The sequence below is a fragment of the Chrysoperla carnea genome, chromosome 1, assembly GCF_905475395.1.
Source record: "Chrysoperla carnea chromosome 1, inChrCarn1.1, whole genome shotgun sequence".
NCBI lineage: Eukaryota > Metazoa > Arthropoda > Insecta > Neuroptera > Chrysopidae > Chrysoperla > Chrysoperla carnea.
The window spans coordinates 51,336,935-51,361,739 of record NC_058337.1 but is presented as its reverse complement, the minus strand read 5'-3'; the positions used below and the strand labels follow the sequence as shown (position 1 = coordinate 51,361,739).

Sequence of the window (24,805 nt, the reverse complement as noted above, 5' to 3'; positions counted from 1 at the left end):
TTTTGGAATAGTTTTTAGAGGAGAGTTTTTTTTAAACTGAATCTTAGGACTATAAACCTTGTGTGTTTGTAGGTAAGTATACTAGACCTTTGATATTCCAATATTACACACACTTAATAAATAGGTTAATTCATAACAATATATTTTCATATAACAGTTAATGTAGAATAATAATTATCATTTTATATTGTTAGCCTTCTTTTTTATATAAATTAAAATTCAGAGTAATATATTTTGTAAAAAAAGTTTGTATTTATTATTTTCTTGGAAGTTCATATATGTTAAAATTAGTTTTTTTTTGCAAATGATCATTCAACATGTTTTACACTTTCTGAAGTTCTCAGCCTCGTATATGAAGTTACAATTTTACATCGAAATTATTCAGTATTCATGAAGGGATCAAGAACCCAGGGTACAGATGAAATATTAAAGGAATTTTATATATATTAAAGGAATTAAATGTATTATATATATATATATTAAAGGAAGAAGCCTTAACGGCTAGTACATGTGCTATGCAATTATTTTACTTTGTAATCATTATTTTAATTTTTTTCATATTGAGGATGAAGAGATAGTGAAATTTTCCGAAATGAGTATCTACCTAGCTTATTTAAAATGAAAGCATACCAATTTTTTCAGTCACTAGAAAGATCCCAAAATTAAACTATAATTATTCTTTTAAGAAAATTCTTAAACTGGCATAGCTGTGTTAAAAAGTCGAAGCTAGATAATAAATATTCTTTTTATTAAAACTTTTGAATTGTTTTATAAAAAACAAGTAGGTACAGTTCAAATTTTGAAAAAAAGAAGCTTTATTACCAGTTTTTAACAAAACCACGACTTGTGATTTGTCATTGTTCATGAAATAGAAACCTATTTAATTTTAAACAAACAAGTTTTTATTAAATAAACAATCACTTTCGGAAAAATCGTTCATTTGATTTAAATGGCAAAAAATAGGTTTTTATTTACTATAGATCTATCCAAACATTTACTATAGAATCCAAAATGAGGTTTAAATTTTGAATATTAAAAAAAATCTATTTAAAATGATTCCATGTAATTTGGTATATACCTATAAAGTCAAGTGTCCGATCATGTAAACTGTATTTTCTTCTCAACTTTTCATCATCCAATTCGATTCGACGTTGATTATGGTGTTTCCTTATTTCTTATTAATCTTATCGTTATATTCAAGATCAATAGGGTATTCTACTATGTTTAAAAAAGTACTTCAAAATGTTGATTTTCCTAATAAAAAGTAAAAAAAAAAACGCTAAACGCTGCCAACCATTTTGGTGACGTAATATTGGTAAAAACAACAGCCGTTTATGTAATTATTATATGTATAAATAAAGTTACTTAATGAAAGCCATCAAAAAATTTCCCTATATGATGTCACAGCATGGCAGCTCGGGTTTTAGGTCACGTGATATACAGATTATAAATAATGATTTTTAATTTTAATATAATAAAACAATAATGTACATTTATGACTTAGAATCAGAATATTTAAGTATATTTCTACAAAAATTGTAATTTTTATCAAATTTCATAATTTATTTTTCACTACCGAAAGTACCCTATTAGATCCATGGTTATCATATCGTGGTATTATTATATTTTGTTCGTTTTATTTTATTTTCCACAATTCATCTTACTTTACAGTAGGTTTCCCCCTAATAATAGGGGATTTTGTCAACAATCTCTAAAGATGTGTGGGAGAGTTTGGTAAAAAAAATTTTTTGACACATTTGGTGTCAAAATGGTGCCAAAAATGGTGACACAATATTTATTATATATTTAACTCGTTAAATTTATACTTTGATATAAAGTTATGCTTTTCTTTTGACTTATACTAAAACGGAGTATCCCTTCGTGCTTGTGATTGGGAGGAGAAACTTCAAAATGTTGCATTCATTACCTAATAAGTGAAGTATACCGTTAGGTGATAAAAGATATCATGTATGATAAATTACATACTTTTGGAATTTCCCGGGCAATGTCGGACAATTAAAGCCAGTTAAATGAAAGCCAATAAAATAATGCGAACAAGCTCATTATTTCAGATGATTCATATTCATTATCAAATATAGGCAATAAAATAATGACTAGTAACTTTAATAAACGTATATTTTATAAGACATTGTAGCATGTCTTAAAAAAATTATTGTTTTCTAAATTTAGATAGCGTCCGACGTAAAGTGTATTAACATTTCCAAATGTTAGGTCACAAACAGATACGTTTACAATAAATAATTCAAAGAATGTTTGTCTTTGTCATCAAATATAAATATAAAGGCCGAAAGAAATACAAACTAGCTACAAAGCCAAAGTAATATTATAAAGCGTGTTGTGATGTATGATTGAAAACTTGACATTGACATTAAATTGAAGACATTGAACTATGTTCTTAACTAACTAAACTTATACATGGGTCTGGCCATCAAGAACAATGTACCTAATAAATGGCATTAATAAAACAATAAATTGAGTATGCAAATAATATCAATAAACGGAAAATGGTATATTTATTTATATGATATCTACGCTTGTTAGACACTCAAATATTTATTAAAACAAGCATGTTGTCAGACACTGGTCTGTTATCGAAATTACCATGTCGCGAATTCGCACACAACTATTGTAATTGCGTGTCTAAAATTTTTTTGTTTATTTTTCTTTAACTTGGTTTGTTATCATTTTTATGACGTTTAAAGTTTTATATGAATCAGTTTGATTAGGCCAATAATTCTTTTTATAAATCAGGTCAAATACTTTTTATTATTCTTACAAGTATAACAATAAACTCATTTGGAAAGATTGATTTTTATTTGTGACGTAGTACATGGAAAAAAATAAATAAAAAAGTAGTTACAATTATCTATTCCAGTACATATAATATCATACTAAATAGTTTTAGTTTAATTAGGACTTTTATTTTTAACTTTAACTCTTAAGAAAATTAATTCTAACTTAATTATAAGACTTGTTGCATATCATTTAAAAGTATAGAGAAGTGTTGGATTTTACAAATTGTGTAAAACAAAGGCTCACATTCTCATTTTATACAAATTATATTCATTTTTTTAATTGTGTTTATTTAACATAATATCGCTCTGACAACCCAGGTCCTTGGCGACTGCACTTAAATACAATGTTTGGATAAACTTATAAGTATACAAATTACAAGCGAGAACATTTGGTTTTACAGATATACCTAAGTTACTGTTTACATATTAGCAGATTAATTTCATCGATTTTAACAACTTCATCGTTTCAAATAGATAAAAAACCATTTAAGGTTGTTGCCGCGATATTTGAGTAGTGTCAGAAAATTCTAAATTTTTGTGTACTTACTAAATACGTGATTATACAATTACTCTTAAAATTTTATTTGATCGACCGTCTAGAATCCGAGATAAATTTAATTAAAAGTTCGATATTTAACATGCATGATATACACTCTTTATACTTTTGCATCACTTATTAATTTATAAAAAACAAACTAACTGTCAGATATTTTCCAAAAACTTACAGTCTATTAATTGATTTGTTTCAATTCTAAAAAAATTAAAAAAATTTTTTGACCGTTTAGTTAGTTTTATAAAATGATTTCAAGTTCAACAATTTATAAGCAACAAGTATACATAGTAGCGAGTCAGACAGAGAGAAGTAATAGCGAGTATACATAGTAGCGAGTCAGACAGAAGAGTGATAGGATTGGTGTTGTATACATACACATGAATATTGTATGTGTAACGTCTCCACGAGTACAGGCTTGCTTAAATATTACAGATCACTAAGCTACAAGTTCGTATACTTTTACAGCGCGAATATTCCATAATATTTATACATATATTATACCACGACAACTACCTTAAGAACATAAACTAAATTTTATAAATTTATTTAAAAAAATAATAATCCTAGTAATATGACCACCATTCAAGATTACACATTCTTCCAGGCGACCAAATTATTCGTTAAACCCGCAAGATTTTCCGTTCCATATCCGTCTTTCAGTGCCTAACTGCTAGTGGTCGGTTATCTCGGTACAAGTTCTTTCAATCCCGATGCTCTTATTTTCAGGTAAGGGATCATTCATTAATTACTTAAGCATTTGGGGGGGGGAGGGGGTATCAATGAAATCTGGTAGCCTTTTTATAAAAGAAATTACTCCGTGCCATTCAATGACTTTTTTCGTCTAAATCTCAGACTTCAGTTATTTCAAACTCTAAATAATGCTTTGAAAGAACATTTTTTCGTCTTGTAAACTTTTTTCAGATTTGAAATTGTACTTAAGCCTATACAACTATTTCCCCTCTCCAACTGTTTAGTTTGTCTAATAAGAAAACAAAAACAAAACTAAACTTAAAAAAAAAAATTTTAGTTTGCTTAATTCTTGCCAAATCCTACCACCATCTTTTAATTTTCAATACCTAATCAAATTTAAGTTTTAATAAAACACGGACACACAACCGAAAACGGACTAATTAGATGATTTTATGAACACCTATACTAAAATTTTGTTGGTAGCATTCATATTTTCAAGCGTTACAAGCTTGGGACTAAACTTAATATACCTTGATATATTTCATATACATGGTATAATAATCGGCGAATTACAAATTTCTACGAATGTAAGACAATTAAGTAATACAGACATAAAAAATTAGAATCATATTAGTATTCTTAAGATATGCAAGACATTTTTTTTTTAAATACCTGCGTAGATTCTAATTACGCATAATCGGAAATGCATTATATTGATTGATAATAATCAATAAAATACACAGCCTTAGTAAATGATATTAATATGTACTTCTGCTGTTAAATATTTTATAAAAATATTCCTAATACAAACAATAAACAAATTAACATAAAAATTTAACAAAAAAAATATTAATGATATGAATCAACATCAAGGTTACAGTATCATCTTTAAAGTTTTGTTGATGTTATTTTTATTTCCTTTTTTTTTTTTCTTTATTGTAACTGCACTCAAGGCATTTCGTGCATACCAATGATTGATGAAAATTACAATTTCTTGATTACAGTTTTTCATCATAAATAGACCGTAAGATGATGTCAGGTAAAGGTATCCCAATACCCCATTTTCCTTACTTCTTTTTCACAACGGTAAAATATATCAATTTGGCAAAAGATAATATATTAAAAATTCTGTTCCCATATTTCAAGCATCGCATAACAATGAGCATGTCAGTTGTAAATGGCAAAACGTTGAAGTAGAGCTAATAGTTTGAAAAATGGGAAGAAATTTCCCATCAACTTATTCAACAAAATAAGAGGCATCCAAATCTTTGCACTATCTTACGATCTATAATATTTAATGATTGAAAAATGTTACATCGTGTTATATAAGAAACGTGAGACGCCCCAGTGAGCGATTATGTTATTTTACTAGGATCTGGTTGAACTATCTTTATTACAGTAATTAATTTGCGGTATTTGCCTCCCACATTCTACACACGTGCCTGGCACGTGTAAGAAATAGGATGAGTCGAAGGAACAAGAGATGTTAAGCTGACTCATAAATGCTTAATTATAATGACTAATTCATTCTCGTAATGATATTATTTTAAAGTCACAATTATTGAAATCAGGCAAATCCATAGACATAATACAGTATTAGTAGACCTTATAACATACGCGCCAATAAAGATAAAGATTTTCAGTTGGTGTTGCATTTCTTTCAATTTGTGAATCATTTTCACTTATAGTATATATATAGTTCAATCATTCTATGGTTCAATCATTATATATCACACGACTTATAAAATATAAAAGAAATGATTCGCAAAGAAAATGTTAGTTAGATGATATATGTTCACGGTAAATTCTAAAAAGGACACAGAGGCTTGAATTACTTATTATAAAGAGTGTACTAATTGTTTATTAATTACAAACAGTGGTTATACGGCCATACACGGCGTATAACCTATGTACCGTAGATTGAACAAATTAAGATATAGGTACTTCGCGCTGAAAACTTATCCTCGATTTACAGCCTATACTCTCTGATTTTTATGAGCAATATACCGTATACTTACTGCAAAATTTATAATTTTTTAAATAGTAATGCTTGAAATTAATAACTATTTGTTCAAAATTATAAGAAATTGCCAATGCCGGGAAAATTATATTACCTAAGTATACCTTGGTGTGAGGATAATAATATATAGCTTTTATCATGTTTAATGTATAATATATACGGGTCTATGTAATTAAAAAATAAATTTTTTTCTCGAAACAAGGCTGATAGGATAAAACAAATTTAACGTTCTTTGCTATAAATTAAAAAAATTAATTGAATTTTAGAGCTCTGACTAGTAAGAGTGATTTGGGAGTGACTTTGATTAAAAATCGAGCTCTTTTCGCTCTATAAGTTTCCCGATGGATATATGTTACTTCTGGCAGAATGCACTAAAGTTAATAGCGACAAATACTCTTCATATCTGCAATACTAATTCTTCATCACTACTTTCACACTCTGACAGTACAATAAGTTATGAAGTAGGATATTGCAATGAGACAGTTGTTAGAACCGAACGGATGAAAAATGCGGAACATATACAATTGCAATTAAGTAGCTCGTTGATATTGTCTTGAGTAGAGAGCAATCTTACTGTTTATTTGCAAAGTCTTTCTTGTCTTCCGTATAGTTCCGGTGTACAATGTTCACGACAGTATAAATTTATTTTTAAATTCTTTGTCTGGATACTATTTATATAGTAATTTATTGTCTGTCTCATGACAAAAATAAATAGTGCATATTTTTCTTTGTGTATGCCAAAGTCATCAACAAAAATATAATATATTGGAAATTATTAGATTCACCATGACCTAATTTTATTTCTAAAAACTATACTATTTTTGGAAGAACTACGGTAACAAATTACAGGCTTCACATGGGCTACAGCAAGCCATGATTAAATAGATTTATATTAAGAAACCATAGCAATTTATAACAGCACTTAATAGTTTTGTCGTTCCATAGACTACTGCTACCTTTTTTAAGATTTAAGCCTGTTTATAACTGCCATATTGACTGTCTTATATCTTCTTTTATATCTTATTTCTGGGAGTGGATGTATACAGGCGTTTGTATAAATACGTGAATTTCTAGACCGCTGTGAGGGACTTTTTTTCTGTCTCGCCCCCGTTGCGGTTTAATATAAACTTTAAACTTTAGCTAAACTAAAAACTTTATTTCAACTTCGGCATTTACAGAAACAATAAAAACGAATTCAAATTCGAAATTTGTAGTGTACTGCCGTGTTTGGTTAGAGATTCTTCATTTTACTGATCTTGTACAATATACATGACTAAGGTCTGTTCATGTTATTTTAAACTTCACTTTATAATATATTAGTAATTAAATAAATTAAATAAAAGTGGATTAAAAAATTATTTTTACTTTGTCAATCTGTTTTTAATTATACAATATTTTATATTTTTCGTGGAAAAATGATCAAATATTATTTCATTCAAATTACATGGAATTTCTCTTGACTTCAGTAAGTACTCGTGTACTCAGTGTAGGATATCCACGAACTGAATTAGCAATTACTAGCAATTAAAGTTCTTGGAATCAGAATCTAGAGTTTAATTAAGTTGATAATGGCAATCTGTAAAAAAACATGTTTATGAGTTTAAAACTTAAACGCAAAATATTATTTGGCAATGCAGCATTGTTTGATAATAGGGCTTTTCATCGAATTGCTATTGTTTTGGACCGTTGTCAAGAAATTATTCAAGTAAAAAAATTAATAACTTTTACCTTTATAAAGTACCGCTTTTTGACAAAGATAGAAGACATACGATGTCTTTACTTGAACAATTTTTTGACATCTGTCCGAAACAAAAAAGGATCATTTTTCTAAAAATTTGGTGGAGGTGACGGGAAGATTATATTTAAAAAATAGAAGCGCAGGTAAATTATATTAATTTTTTTTAAAGAAAATTGTTTTAAGATATAATATCTGTAAACCCACTTTTTTATAGAATGAAATAAAATTTGGAGTATATTTAAGGTTAATCGCCTCCTTGAGAATTATTTAATTCAAAATTTTTGGCCCTTCAATTAAAAAAAGATATTCGCTATCAAAGTTGAAACTTTGTGCATGGGTTGGTTAAATGTACAACTTGACTAAAACTGACTCATTTTAAATCATTTAAAATTTTTTTTTGAAATTTTGATCAAAAACAATTTAATAATGCCTTAATATATGACGCACTTTTTAATAACAATAAATTTATAAATATACAGCCGCATATGTATAATTTGTAAATGTATACATAAGATGCGTAAGTATTAAGTACAATAACTCGTCTGATCTAACAAATAGTGTTTGAGAATTCGATAGTTTTATGCATTTGACTATAACAAGAAATTCTACCTTAAAAACTGTAAAAACAATCGTATAATGAAATTCGGACCAAACTTTATTGTTAAAAAAGTATTTCCATCCGACTTTTATTGAGTATTTTCACAATATAAGTCGGGTGGAGTGCTTCTGAGAATTTCCCGAGAATGCATCCTACAATTTTTTACATTAAATATTCTTTCAGAAGAATTATTTTGTATATTTTAGTCCATATTTTAATAAATTTAGTGGATTTTTAAATAATATATTACATCACAATTAGTCTTTTAACCTCTTTCTATTATAAACGGTAAGATTTGTAACAAGTATTCACCTGAATAAGTTTGAATAATTTCAATAAATAGCTTTATAAGCGTGACAGAACGATTTGTTAAAATAAACATTAAATATGTGTTACTGTTTCACATGGCCAGTTTTTTTAAATTTGTTATGTATAAATAACTTAAGTAGATAAAAAAACAAGAAGCATTTATGTAATGTAATAAAAATTCATTCTAAATCAATGATTTGGATAACAATTCTTGAACTGAATATCTTAAAAATTATTAACTTTTTGCAATTCACTTTCATATTCATTCTTAAATCAATTGGTATATCATTCATAAGCAATAGGGAATGTCGATGATTTGTTTTTTTGCATTCCTTAAGAAAATATGAAAATACCGTAAAAGAGATGACAGAAAGTGAAATTAAAATTAAATTAGCTAACGGATAATACCTATAAGCATTTTAAACTAGAAAGATATTAGACAGAGAGATGTGTGCCATTATAATTTCTTGGTTAATTCGATTTTGCTAGAATTAAGAGACACAAACAAATCATTGATGACTTTTATCTTGAATGAGCTTTTATTAAAGCAAAAAATGATCATCGATATTAATTGTTTTAGATGAAATGTCCATTGAAATGCACTTCCAACATCTTTGAATAAATTTTTTGAAAGACATTTCTGACAATTTGAATTCAGCATCCCAAATCAACATGACGTTATACCCTAACAAACTCAAAAATCATTCTTCTCGGCACTTGATATCAATTCAAGCAATTCCTTGAATTTTGATTCTACTTATAAAATAAAATTTTTTTGTTAATATTAAAGTTGTAAGGGAAAGAAATTTTTTCCGAGCCCCGTGAAAAACTTTACGGTTTAAACGCTCTACTTAGTAGAATTTTAGAGGGAAAAATTGTTAGGTTCAGCATAAATAATCCGCACAAAAAAGTCCAGAGGCGTATTTATCAATGGGTAGTGAAATCAAATACGAACAGGTAAAATTGCATTGAAAGTAAGGATGTTTGTTTGTTTGTTACGCTTTCACACAAAAACTACTGAATGGCTTTTAATGAAACTCTAGAACAATATAGTTCGTACATCATAATAACATATGAACTACAATTTGTAAAGATATATTTAAAAAAAAATTAATCTGACATTTTATTGTTCCATTTATAATCATCATTTTGAACCATAAATTAAAGTTTTCTGTAAAAATTTAAAATAGTAAATGTTAAACAATTCATAGCCATCTTTTCTGATATAGGTACTCAAAGCATTATGCAAATTTTACACTAAAAAACATTGAAAACTGTGCATATTTTTTAGCTATGTAAAACAATCCCTTCCAGTGTTATGGAAGGGAAATAAGTGAGATCAAGAGAGGTGGAGGCTATGAAGCGCTAATTTTTACTTTTAAGTCCAGTGAAACGGGTGGGTATCAAGCTGGTATTTTTATATTTTTTGTGAGATAAATGTTAGCGAAATTGCCATTTTTCGCTACATTGATAAAGGTTGCTAAATCATTATTATGTATTTAATAGAATTGAATTACATTATATTCAATAGTTTTAATATTTTTTTCAAGAGGTTTCTTTTTTCGAAATTTGAAAACGGAAATAAATACAATACATTTTAAAATGCAGCAGGAAAGAAATTTTTTATATGAATATTTTAAAAGTTAATTTCATTTTTTGTATAGGAAATACGAATAAAGATTAAAAAATTTTATTTGTATAAGGACACACGCTTATTTTTTTATACATACATTCATTATATAAAAACCTTGGATCATGTGAATCATTTAAGTTATGTGCAATCCATTTTTCCAATTCTTTTTTCCAATAAAAACGTGCTTTTTACTTACGTACGTTATATAATTTCATTTTTTTTGACGCATCTTTTTATTATTTGTTTACGTTTTACAATCGTCTCTTCTTTAATACTCTTTTATTGCCTTGAACTGCGACTAATTAACTTCGTTAGCATTGTAAACAAATCTTACAACTTAGAACTAACGTATCAGTTTGAAATTTTTAAAATATATGTAATTTTGATGATAATACGATATCACATACAATATTATGCTACCTACCTATATAATTCATTATCTAATTTAAAAATACTTTTCCACAATTAAATAATTTGGTGGAAGTGTAGAAAGAGCCAGTAAATTTTTGTCTTCAATGTTAGGTATAAAGAAAACAACATTTGAGCGGGTAAGAACGATAGAGAGCCCGATCGATAAATTCGAGAAGAGATTTATTAAAAAAAAATGTCTAAATTGTTTAGGCATATTTTATACAAAAATAAGTAAGAGCTAGTCACCTCTGCAAATATAGATACAACAAAGTGGAAACTATGAACCATGTACTAACAATTTATGAATAGATGTTAGTTTAAAAAATAAAAAAAGTTCGAGAGGTGTCGTGTGACACCCGATAGGAACTTTATTCCTTTCATACCTTGGTAAATAATAAGTATAGCACTTCCTTTTTTTATTTAACTTTAAGATATGTTTCTGAAAATTAAAGTATTAATTTTAGAAGGTAAATACATGATTCTTTAAAGAATTTAATTTTATAGCTACTTTTAGTTTTTGCTGCACGAAATATATTTGTAGTATTAGATTAAAAAATATTTAGTAGTCAACCCAATATGGGAGTTCATTTCGTTTGGTTGGATTACGATATTTATTTATTTGGTTTAATTACGAAATTATCTCTGTTTTCTTTAACTTCTGATAACTTTCGTAATTCAATTTTTTTAAATGATAAATCATTTAACTTTGACAAAAAAAATGTCATTGTAATTGACAAAAAATACAAATTGGCAGTTATAAAATGATTTTTGCATTTCTCAAAATTCATGGCAACCTGATAAAATTTATTGAAAAAGTTTTAGTTTCCAAGGTAACTTAGATGTCAGTTTTTGGTTTTGTCTGTTGCAGTTTTTTTTTAGCTCCCAACTATCAAACAAATATCGTGCGATAAGGAGCATAGTTCCAAAAATTGTACTTTTAAGAAACTAAATTATCGATTATTGTATATGTTTCGATAAAGAAATATTCAAGTTTATGTAAATAATGTTTCCGCAGAAAACCTTTAATTTGAAAATAGGTCAAGGTGTATGGAATTAAATAATTCAATTAATTTAAAAATTAAAAAGTTTTAAAATGATTTTTCGTATTTGTGATCATAAAATAGCTATACTTAATACTAAATGTTGGCCTGGTTTTTATACATCATGACGGCATGACGTCATTCTATTTAGGTGTTGCGTTTAACGTGAAAATTACATAAAAACCATATTCGCGTTAAGATCATAACTAACCTTTTTTGATAAATTGAATTATGACTCATAAAGGTCAGAATTAATTTTTAGGTATATGCTTTTTAATATGAACGACCCCGTTTTTGTCATTTCTCCAGATAGTTTGACAAACGCACATCACACTTGCCATAAGATTAAAAAATAGAAAATAACATTTTTTAGAGACTGCTTTTCATTAAACAAATTATTTTCCATTAAAAATGATAGATGTTATTATCGATGTCATCTCAGATCTGTTGAGAATATTATATAAATTCATAAGAATCCACAAAATGCGTCATGGTGATTTAGAAAAGACAGTGATGTCAAGTAAGAAATAGATATGCATGGAAAAGTCTATAAAAATAAACAAATTATTTATTACATCTTAATTGCTGCACATTGCATGTTTTTTTAATATTAATCTATTATTATTCTACAGAAGAATATATAAAATCAAATGTTAAAGTATTTTTATTAACCATTCGTATTACGTATATACTTTCGTTGGAATAAATATAAAAATGATTACCTACTGACTTCAGCATTTAACTATGAAGGAGTAAAATACCTATAGCCGTGCGTTGTGTTGTACCGAATACCGCATAGAATCGAAATCATCATTCCGAACGTATCGAACGGTATCATTATAAATTACTATGGTCTCTAAATATCCACCAATATATTTAAGACTTTCTGAAATCTATCTTAAGCCAGTTATCGTAATTTTATTTTAAAACAAAAGGTAGTTAGTTACATTGCCAAATGATTTTTCCAATGCATATCATGAAATACTATTGTCAAAAGCGTAATTATCAATTTGCACCGGGCATGAATGTTATTTCAAGCTGTTTCCATGGTACCGAGACACTAATTTTTTAATATAATTGTATGGATGGACATACAAGTCTATGGATTGTATATTTGGTTTACATTGAAAATTTAATATTATTTTGTAACAAATTTTAATAATTAATTATGTTAATTGTTTACATTTAAAAAATATTATTTATGCAATTTCTTCTCTTATTTTCACAATTTCTAATGCAACAAGTTTAATAAATCGTAATTTGACATTTACTGCACCATTTACAAGTAAACAATTGAAACTAAGTCATAACAGACTTTTTTAACGCCAAAATTATATACTGGGAGCTCAGGCGTGCCGCGTGCATCGATGTGATTCTTCATAACATAACTACGCACAGAGTCAATAAGTGATGTAAAAATTATTCATTTACTTATTTAATAACATTTAACAGCCTTTTTCACAGAACAAGCGCTTACTCATCGCTGAATTATCCTAAATGCAGCAATTGATAAACTTAAAACATCGTTTTGTATCACATAGTAGATATAATAGGTTTAACACATTTATTGTTAATATAGTGAAAATTACCTCAATGTTGTATTGTAACAACGTTACCATAGCAACCAAATGGTCAATATATTGTTTTGGTGTTAACAATAATAATAAATACAATAAAAAAAAACCTAAACTGGACGGTATGAACTATTTATTTTTACATGGTATATTGTTAAAAGAAGTCCTCCATAATATAATGAACTCAACCAAAAACAATTACATACCTTATGTATTAGACAGATATATATTGAAAATGTATAGGTATCTACTTAAATGTCAAATCAATTACCTACCTATTGTAATATCTAGTAAGTTTTGGTAATTTATTTAGTTTGAATGTATGCGCTGAGCTTAAACATGTTGGACAATGAACAAAGGAAGACGTATACTAAGGAATTTGAAGAGAAAGGAAAGTTAAACCTAAAACGTTTACCATACTAAATGCCTAAATCGTAATTTCCTTCCCAACTCTTAGTGCGCGGAACAGTATCCTTTTGTTAAATGATTAATATATACTTGAAATAACGTGAGTGGCTTCTATCAAACTGTCTCACAACGACGTTTTTCAAAAATACTGTGTTTTCAAATGAGCATGGAATAAGTCATTTCTTATTATCCCGGAATAGTGTTCCATATAAGACACATCTATACCAAAGTGGATACGTCGTACACTTGGTGTTTTTTTAACCCCAGAGGAAGTTTCCGGGATAAACAAATAAACTTTCACATTTATAATGTTAGTAGGATAAACTTATTTAATAAGTAATACGTATATGTAAAAAGTCCATACACTGCAATCATCTTAGGGTTTCACCTCGAAATCTAACGGAATAAGCTGAATTTTTGTACAAACCTTTATTTTGATAGTACAAAACTAAAAATCTTGTCTCAAAATTTACATATAATCACGTGTGCGCGTTTTAGATATTAAAGGTCAAAGCTAGGAAAAATTAGTTTTTTGATCATATCTCGTTTCTTTTGGCTTTAATCGCATTTACATTCATAAAAGTTGTAGAAGATAAAATTCTCTACAAATTTTGGCTGAACCTTTTTTTTTATATTGAACCGTTTTCGAAATAGAGGGCGCAGAAGACACTCAGCTTAACGTACTTTAGTGCTGGGTCAATACTTATAAGTAAAAAAAAACCGTATAATATGCAGGTCAATCATTAATCTCAGTCTATTATGCGATTTTTGTACTTAATTATTCATTAAATACTACTAAAATAATTATTTAATACCTTAAATTTATAAATATTGACATTACACTAAGGTACGTATAGCTGAGCGCTCTATCTTCTGCGCCCTGTATTTCAAAAACGGTCCAACGTAAGAAAAAAGGTTCCAGACAAAATTTGTAGAGAATTTTATCTTCTACAACTTTTATAATAAATGTTAATGCGATTGAAGCCAAAGAAAACGAGATATTCCCAAAAAACTGATTTTCGCAACCCTTGACCTTGAATATCTAAGGACGCGTGCACGTGATCATATGTGGCATATGTGTGACAACATTTGTACTATCAAAATAAAAGTTCAACTTATTCCCGAGGTTGAATACTTTTTTTGACTAAGATGATTGGGTTAATATGTATTTCTAAAAAAATTAAGTTTACAACTATTACAACTTTTCAGCAATCAGTTGCATGTCATTACAACCTTAATGAACGATGTAGGTACATTATTGTAGTTGATCATTGATCATTGATCATGAACATATCCATATGATATCCCTATTATTGATATGTTTCGTTCTTATCTCCAATCATAGCCATCCATATACATACACATTAGATACTATACACATACATGATAAATATACATACATAGGTACAACAACAAAATAAACTAGTAGGTATGTTGATCATGATGTTATAATAATAACAATGATAAATAAAATCCTTCCTCAGGTAAATAAAAATAATGATTACATAGCTATTTTATTATAGGCAATATTGTGTGATAGTTATATAAGTATAATTGATATATTATTATACTCACAAATTTACTATAATTTATAAATTATAATTACTTTAACATCAACTGCTGCCTGCACTGCATACATAGAGCAAATAATACATTGCTGGACATTGGACAAACATGACTGGACATAATATTAACTATTATTAATCATCAAACTATAAATTTTTCTCCTAATATAATCGTTTTAAAGAAATAAATATAAAAAAAAATTTTCTCGGACGAAAAACGTTGAATAATCATATTTTACTACTTTTTGGAGCCTTAAAGCTAAGCTATTTCACCGTAATCAAATTTGGTATAGGTATTAGATCGTACTTGTCCCTGAAATACCTTTTCAGTAAAAGAAACTTTGATTAGGTACAGATATCCCCAAAAGTATGCAAAATATAAAAAAATATACTGATCAAATTTGAAGAACGTAAAATTAACTAGACAAATGTTTCATACCAAAATTTTCGTATTTTTTAAAGAAATTCAGCAAAGCACGATTGAATGTCTCGATCGAAGTATGTATACAACTACCGTTGTAAAGATTTTACTAAAATCGTACGACCACCGCGGCAAAATAAGGCAATGTATAGATAAAATCTAAATTTTTTAAATGTTATTAGTTGCAAACGCTTTAACCTGAGCCTATCATTCCCATAGCAATATGCTCTGTAATATACCGAATCAAAGAATGGCTCAACCTTATCAACCTTAAGAACGTCCGATCAACCTTAAGAACGTGAAATCGGGTAAAAAATATTTATTAAATTGTTCCTGAGTTAAATTTTTCATGCTATTGAAAATAAATAAACAAAAACAATTATAAAAGATAATTAAGGACTAAATAGGATAATGAATCTAAGTACCTATTCAAAAATATTTTGAAACATTTTGAGGCTTATATCAAGAATCCAATATGTTAACCAAACAATCCCCCCTATCATAGATATTCCACCAATAAATAGCCTATAAATTTATCCGAGCCAACACTGTACTTTAAAGGTGTTTTATTAATTCAGGGAAATTTTAAAAATATTTTATTAATAATTATTATTAGGCGCCAATATTTAACATAAGAATTTGAATCTTTGAATCTACAACAAAATTTGACGTCAATAATAAGTGAGAAGTAAAAAAAAGCAACAAACATAATAAAATAGTTGAGCAGCTGCAGCAGCTTGTGGCAATGTACGGAAGCCTGAATAGTTCACTGTCAATTTATGAGAAAGTGGCGCTACACTAGCTTATTTTTTAAATGTGTGCTACCCAGAAGGATAAAAACAACTTTTAAAATAGTCCCTAGTTCACTTTCAACAAGTGCCCTTGAGCTTGTAGCATTATGGAAACGAACCTTTTTGCAGATGTCAGCCGGTGATGACTATCCTTTAATTAGACACTACCGAAGCTGTCTGGAATTATTAATAATTGTATGTCCGGATTTAATACTGAAAATTAAAAGTATTAGGTACTGTGTTGGGATCATATTAAAGTATTTTTACCATCAAAAATAGTATTACAATAAAAAATTTTCCTTTTTATTCTTGGTACACTTTTACATGGAATCACCCCATTTAGATAATCAATATTATCTTTTGTGGTTTTTTTTTGTGGTAAACCAATAAACGTCACCGATAGATTACATTTATCATCACCTGTCAAACTAATTAAAAATTTCTGCCACAAGCCCTCAAACTATAAAAATTCAGTGAATTCCATTAAACTGAATGAATATTTAAAAAAATCAGTTTTGCATTGTGGAACTATAGAAAGAAATAAGCATAAAACTGGTATGACTTGAACTATGATCATTTTTTTTTGACGCAAAACTAATGAATAAGAGAATAATATGTCTGTTTTCTTGTACATATGAAATGAGTCATTCAGTGTTTTATGTACGTATATATTGGAGTTTTAAATATTTGCTTATAATTATTATTTCATAATGAAATCAACATTTTTTCGGTGAACTCAGTTTAAATTATCAGTAATCATTGATTTCAAGTAAACCGTAATATAAAAAGTATTAGTCATACAGTCATTTTTCTTGTGTTATGTTAGTCATATGCAGTATGTTTTATTTCTGAATAGTGGAGTCAAATTATACATAAAAATCCATAAATAATTAAGTATCCAAGACGAATTATCATGAAACTTGCAGACAATTTTTTCAATGTCATTCACTTTCTGATATTAAGTTATTGTTTTCATTTCGATAAATGAAATCGAAAATTGTACGATACTTTATGTTTCGAAATATGAAAGCAATGATTTTAGAAACGTATTGTGTATTTCTGTGTGTCGCGATTTCACGGAGTAATGAACCCATTAGATTAGCTACAATTAAATCACAGCGTGACAAGAGATACTTTTAAAGAGAGAAGTATCAAATTTCGAATTTCTACAAAAGAAAAATTTGGCTTTTGTATTTTTTTATGAAATTATGTTCGGCTGGCCTAGGTTGATTTACAAAGACTAAAATAAGAACAGAGAAAAAGTGGTCAAATAGAAAACTAAGTCCGTCTCTGCTTTAGTAGTCCTCCGTCAAAAATTCAACAAAAATTTAGCAAAATAAACTGATTTACTATATCCAAAAAAGGATAGTCGAGAGGCTTGAACTCCTTTAACTCATGTCCGTGAGATATTACATACGCTAAAAACTGAAAAGTAGCTATAGCCGTATTAGATTTTAATTACAATAAATTTTTTTTCAAATGGATTTATTTTCCATAAATTTAAAAAAAATTATGAATTTTGCTTGAAAAACGTGAATACAATTATTATAACATTCAAAAGAAAAAAAAACTCGGATATTTGATTGATATTATGATTTTTCAACATAAATCCGTCATCGTATACAATAATTAAAAAGTTTATTTTTAATACCTTACTAATTTTGTATTGAAAAATAGATGTAATCCTGATCTTGCATCTGTTGTCCAATAAAATGTTACCACTTGTACATACTATTTATTAAAATTTAAGGTCCCTATCCCTAACCCTATATATAATAAATGTGAAAGTAAAGAGGTTTGTTTGTTTGTTACTTTTTCAAGCAAAAACTAGCGAATTGATTTGAATGAAACTGAACAATAATATAGCTCATACATCAGAATAACACATGAGCTATAATTTATAAAGATATATTAAAAAAATTAAATTTATTAATTTTGACATTTCATAAATCAGGGTGAAGGAGACAACTTATGGACATCTGCCAATCAAAGTTATTAGACATACTTTATACATTTAAAAAAAAATTGAAAACTGATTAATTATTTGACATTTCAGAATATGAAAGATACAATTTATGGCCTTTTCCATTTTTGTCACCTTTAAGGCAGGCAATAAAAAGAATTGCATATTATATTATTCACTTTTTAAAGATCTTGCCAGTTATTTACCAACAAAAACGCGGGAGGAGCCGCGTGTAAAAGTTATATATATAAATGGTAAAATCTTACTGAACAATCCTGCCTTTATAAAATTTTACAAAGAAGAAATAGTTGTTATAATCAAAATATATGGGTGAAAAAATATCAAAGTGAATAATTATTATAAAAAAATTGTTCCTTTTCGTTTAAACATTAGAAATTCGTTAGTATCAAGGTACCGACGAACACTGCATGTTTTTAATAATCAGGAAAAGTCTTTCAACAAATAAAAGAAATACAAATTCCACGACAATAAATTGTAAACAATTTGGGAATAAGAAATTAAGTTGAAGTCATTGACAAGTATCTATATAAAAGTCTGGGAAGCACATGTAAAAACATAAATTTGCACATGTGGAATCAATCTATAAAAGACAAAAGTGTATGTTTATTTAAGTTAGTTATAATGTATATTATATTTATTATGCGCCTACAACAACGTGTTATGTCTTTGGTACAATGAACTACATTGTTTACGAGTCGAGTACTTTGAAAGTATTTAATATATTGATCGTATTTTAAGTCTAAAGATATATTCACACATGTTAGTTAGTTTTTTTTTTTTTTTATAGTTTTTTCTTCAGAATGTTAGTATTATTCACAAAATTCGAAGTAAAGGAAAATTCAAAAAATTCATCAAAATTTTTTTTAAATATTTAATTTATAAGATTAAATTACTAAAATACTAAACGTAAAAATTTATTTATGTTAATTTCAATATTTTCTCAAATATTAAAATCTAAATTTGACTTCGAAAACTGAGTTTAACCCCGTTAAATTATAGTACAAAAACACGTTCTAAAAAAACGACAGGTTGTAAAATGACAAAGGACTTTTCATCTTATACTTTCCCTCCCTAATTGTTTATGACATTCAGGATACACATTCACTTTTTCGAAGTTGATTTAAAATGTTTTTGATATAAAATATTTCCAGCTTGAAAGCATTTGTCGACAAATATGGCCTATTTTTTTCACAAACTCAAAATAATTTGAGCTGTGAGTTCCCGAAGTTGCAGAATTCAAAGTATGAAAACTTACTGTCCTTCAAGCTATTGTTTACGATTTTAACAAATTCTCGAGAAAAATTAGGAGAGTTGAAGGAATGTTTTTAGAATGAATTGAAAAAAAAATTTTAGATATTAATTTTTGTTTTCGAGATATTAATTCTGACGTAAATTGGTCAAAATTGGGAACGTAGGTATAATTATCTCGTGTTTTAAAAGGTCAAAATTTCTGAAACTTTGGGATTTCTTAGCAAGGCCTATTAAGTTTTTAAATTTAATTTCTCGTTAAATTCTGACGAAAAAAATTTCACCATAGCTTTAGCATAAGAACTGCAAATATGGACTACATTAAGTAATAAGCTAAACGGTCTTTTAATATTTTATAGGTATTATATTCTAAATAATAACATCATTGTCCAGAAATCATTTATGAATCTTAAAATTTTACAACCACTCGAAGTTATATAAGTAAGTACTGTACATTCTTAGAATTAATTCAATAAATTAAATTTTCCACGCACAATAAACAATAGATACCTATATAATTATATGCATCACATGCTCTCCGTGTTGATTAAAAACATTTCCGCGTGTGCAAAAAAGCAGATGCGTAGAGGAAGAGAAGTAATTTTTCTCTCAACATATAAATAAAGTCACTTTCCGCATCTGGTTCTATTGTGAAAAGATATAAGTCATAATAAAAGATTCCATCATTCGTTTAAAAGAAAAATAACAAATAGGTTGTATTAAAAGGACGGGGCAATTTATTCCGAAATTCATTTGTAATTTTGAAAAATCGATGACGTGCTCAAATGCTGCACACAAGGACAAATGCTTCACCTTATTACTCCTTGGCTACGCCATTGAAAAAGGAAAGTGAAGGGCGCTTATATTGCATCGTCACATGTATTTGTTTTTATTTGAAAATTAATAGACATATATAATACATATATATGTCGCAGCCAACTAGCTTAATTAGCCGTTCAATTAACAGCCTAGCCTGTTTACTAAACGGTACCGTAAAACTAGTGGCCTAGTCGCGACTTTGTGTACGATAATTTTGACTACTGGTACAGTATAAGTTGCTCACTTCAGATTGTGAACATTGTCAATAATGCTTCTGCAAGCAACAATATTATTGAGCTTAGTGACAAAAATAATGCTTATTTAACTATAGCTGACTCGAGCGATAATTGTTCCTTATGTACGATAATTTCGATAATTTTACGCTCTGGTACGATAAGTTGCCCACTTTAGGTTGTGAACACTGGGCCTAAGCATCAGCCGGTTGGTTAATTAAATGTTGTATTAGACGTTATGGCTGAATATCATTCAGGCCGCTAGTTGAACGGCGATTTTGGTAGGCTGTTAATTGAACGACTAATTAAGCTAGTTAGCTGCGACATATATATCTACAGATATGTATTATTGTCTGATGCAGTAATAAGATAACGTGTAATGTAATACGGAATGTGTACGTTAATTTAAAGCATAATTATAATAATGTTTAGTTTCTAAATTAGATCTACACTTTTTAGCAGGTCTTCTTATGTACTTGGATCCTTTAACATTTATTATTTTTCATCAAAGTTTCATCAAGGCACATTAATGTGTTCTCAATTTACATTTTACATTTTTGGATACAATGCATCCGAAATCTTGATGTTTTATCAAAATATTTCCCATATGAATTTCTCTATAAGAATTCCTGATAATCTGCGAGTCTACGGCGGTTTCATGAAAATCATTTTTTGCACAAATTTTTTGCTGCAAATTTTTTCTATATTAAAATCTCGCTAATTTTTCTAATGATAAAATAGTTAGAACTTGTAGGTAATTCTCAAACAATCAATTTGTATATTTTTAGTTTAAAGGTTAATGGAAACATGAACAAATTAAATAACTGTTGGGAATGGAATTACTGGCAATTCCATTTTATGTTTTATTTAGTATTTTATATTATCTCAAAAAACAAGCAAAAAGGTTTGATACAGTGAACATTTTGTTTCTATAATTATACAGCAATGATAATTTTAATTAAGCGAATTTTTTTTACTTGTCTAGTGAGTCATCCTTCACTATTTCCCAAGTGTCTTATTTTTGTGTATATATAATATAATTAATTAGTAATTTTAATTTTGTATAAAGGATTAAGTTAGATAAAGTGTCATATAATAAAGTTACTTCTACTAAGATAACACAAATTATTACGGCCACTTCTAAGATAGCATATACACCTATAATATATTTACATACCTTTATTTCAAGTATCAACTGATTAGATAAAAACAAATTGAACAATTCAATTACTTGAAATAAACATGATATTATTTTGTAAGAGACATTTTTAAATAACCTAAATAATAATGAGGGTCTTTGTTTTTATTTTATATAAATATTATATTATTTTATTTAATTTTTTTATATTATTATTATGATATTTTCATCCACAGTTAAATTCATTGATAAAGTCACGAAGGGTACAGTTCTTTGTATTAATCTAGGGCATTGATGTATGTGTATCCTTGATTATTATTTTCTTACTCAATTTTTTAATTTTTATACAACAAAACTCTTTTAAATTATATGTTTTCCTTCACCAAATTGGATAATTTTTGTTAAATTTTTCTAAGAAAAGCTGAATTTTTTTTTCCCAAAGTGGTATACATTTATCATTCAAGCATGTGATAAATAAAAAAAAATTCAAATTTCTTTAATATACAATAAAAAACTTACCATTGCTTGATCTTGTGAATTAACCGGAAGCCCATTAATTGATACAAAAACTGTTAAAATACCAAATAATGTAATAACGATTTTTTCTTTTAAAAATAATTGTTTATTTAAAGCCATTTTTTACACAATATACTTTATTTATACACAAAAAATTATATAATTTTACACAAATTCGGAGCTGCTTATTTTTTTTACACTTTTTTACAAATATTTCACTTATTTACAACATTTATTTCTTTTTATTTTTTATAAATTATTGTAACAATTGAAACAAGCCAACAATACAACTTATTTTGATTGACGAGGAGATCGGTAACGTTCGGAAACGTTCGGACTCACTCGATTTAAACAGCACCGTATCAATGTGCACACTGACAGTTCATAACATGTTTTCTGTGTTTATATAGTAAATTTTTTTTTAATATTTCAAATCAATTTTTATATTATGTGATGTTAATATTATTACTATTATTTTGTGACGAATAATAATAATAATATCAATACCAATATGTAAATTAATATATACAACTCTAGGTTTTTTTCTATGTGGTTTTTTTAGTATTCCGTAACTTCATTTTATTTAATATTACTTTTTGTCTCGATTATTAAAGAGTTGCCGTGGCACTCCAATTTAGCGTGGATCCAAAATGTCGTCCATCCATAACATGACCATACATCCCCTTTTGAACAGAACTGATCCATTTTCGACTCATACTCCTACAGCCCACAAGCCTATCATAAAAATACAAAATTGTTCCGTTTTCAGATATTTTCTCGTCATTATCCTCTTATCCACTCATGTTATTGAGAAAAAGCCAAGGGTACCCTGAACAAGTGCTCTTTTGGAAGTTTTTTTTCTTCGGTATAGGCGTAATCGATGCGCCTGACATAGATTAGAGATTAGATTAACGTCTACAAAAATCGTAATCATCATTTATTTACTTTGCGGTCGATTCGAAGCCAAGCTTTCCTCCCGCCTTGTAATATTATAATTTCATTTCTTACTTTAACGTTAATGAGTCTAAATAAGCAGCATTAGATAAGAAACAATTGTCATAAATATAGACTGTTGTCTACAGTGCCGTATTAACCCATGTTAGGGTATCTATGCAATGCAATTCTCCGGGATACCAAAACAACATCAAATGTGAAAATCAGACGGTGCTGTGTTTTTTTAGACTTCGTAAATAAACTTGGCACCCCCTTGTAGCACCTAGTATAAAAATTTTCTAGTATAGTATAACTATTTCTAGTATTTTCTAATATTTTTCTAGTATACATTCAGTTTTGTCTTTTTTGACGTTTTCTCCAGGGCCCCTAAGCAGTTTCCATTTCTTGTAATTGGTTAATCCATCATTGCTTGTCATAAATAAAGACACGCTTGCTTAACGGTTTATTAACGCACTTGCTTAACGGTTTATTAACATACAGAATCATATTCTAAATATCTAATGGAGAAAAGACATGGTCTAGTTCGGATTTAGGGAAAAATAGACCCGGAAAAAATAAACCGAACAAAATGTCTGTAATAGTGGTCCTATTTTTGAACGCAAACTTCATAATCCAACTCCTCTATAGTCGACAAACTCAACTCAACCAACTCGTAATTACAACAATACTCAGGGTCTATAAAATTTTCGGTCTATTTTTTACGATTACCAAATCCACCTATACCAATAAGCAAAATATTTTGATAATCCAAAATTTTTTATTTGTTTCCAAGAAAATTTATATCGAAATTCTCACTAGCTCTCCTATTTTAAAACGGCAAATTGGAATAATCTAAATTCATCAAAAGAAAATTGTTGAATGGAAGTTTCTAAACACTTCCAAAGTAACAATCTGAATCTAGCATTTCAATATTTACTTCATAGAGATATTTTGTACCTGTAACTGCATAGAACAAATGCATTAAAACACCTAGTATACTCTGTAAAATAAATTGTGAATATCTGAGAAAACCAGTTAAAAATTTTATTCTTAAAAAAAGGTAGGTATATTAGTAATATGTTCATCTGATAAATATAAAAATTTTTCGCTTTTCCTACTATTTTATTTATTTATGATTATCAAAGATTTAACTTTTCTTATCAAATTATTAGATATTAATTATTTTCTTAAATAATTTACTCATCATATAAAATTAGTAAATTATGAAGATACGATTGTCGACTGAATTACATCTACAACTTGCGGGACTCTTATAGAGGAAGATGAAAGTATGCTTACATGTTATTTGCACCTCCAAACGACTGCAAGAAGTCAGCTCTAAGGTTTCCAGAGCTTTTCTCCGAAAC

General features: G+C 27.8%; 1 protein-coding gene across 6 annotated transcripts in view; it reads right to left on the bottom strand.

Moving 5' to 3' along the window:
- Positions 1-22,641, bottom strand: part of LOC123305758 (matrix metalloproteinase-19) — a 47,202-nt gene extending 24,561 nt beyond the window's left edge. For all 6 annotated transcript variants that reach the window (XM_044887573.1, XM_044887574.1, XR_006536854.1 and 3 more), the window contains exon 1: positions 22,509-22,641. In XM_044887573.1, coding sequence (XP_044743508.1) covers positions 22,509-22,625 — 117 coding nt within the window. In that variant the 5' untranslated portion in view covers positions 22,626-22,641. The remainder of the gene's footprint in view (positions 1-22,508) is intronic.
- Between the last annotated feature and the right edge of the window lie 2,164 nt (positions 22,642-24,805).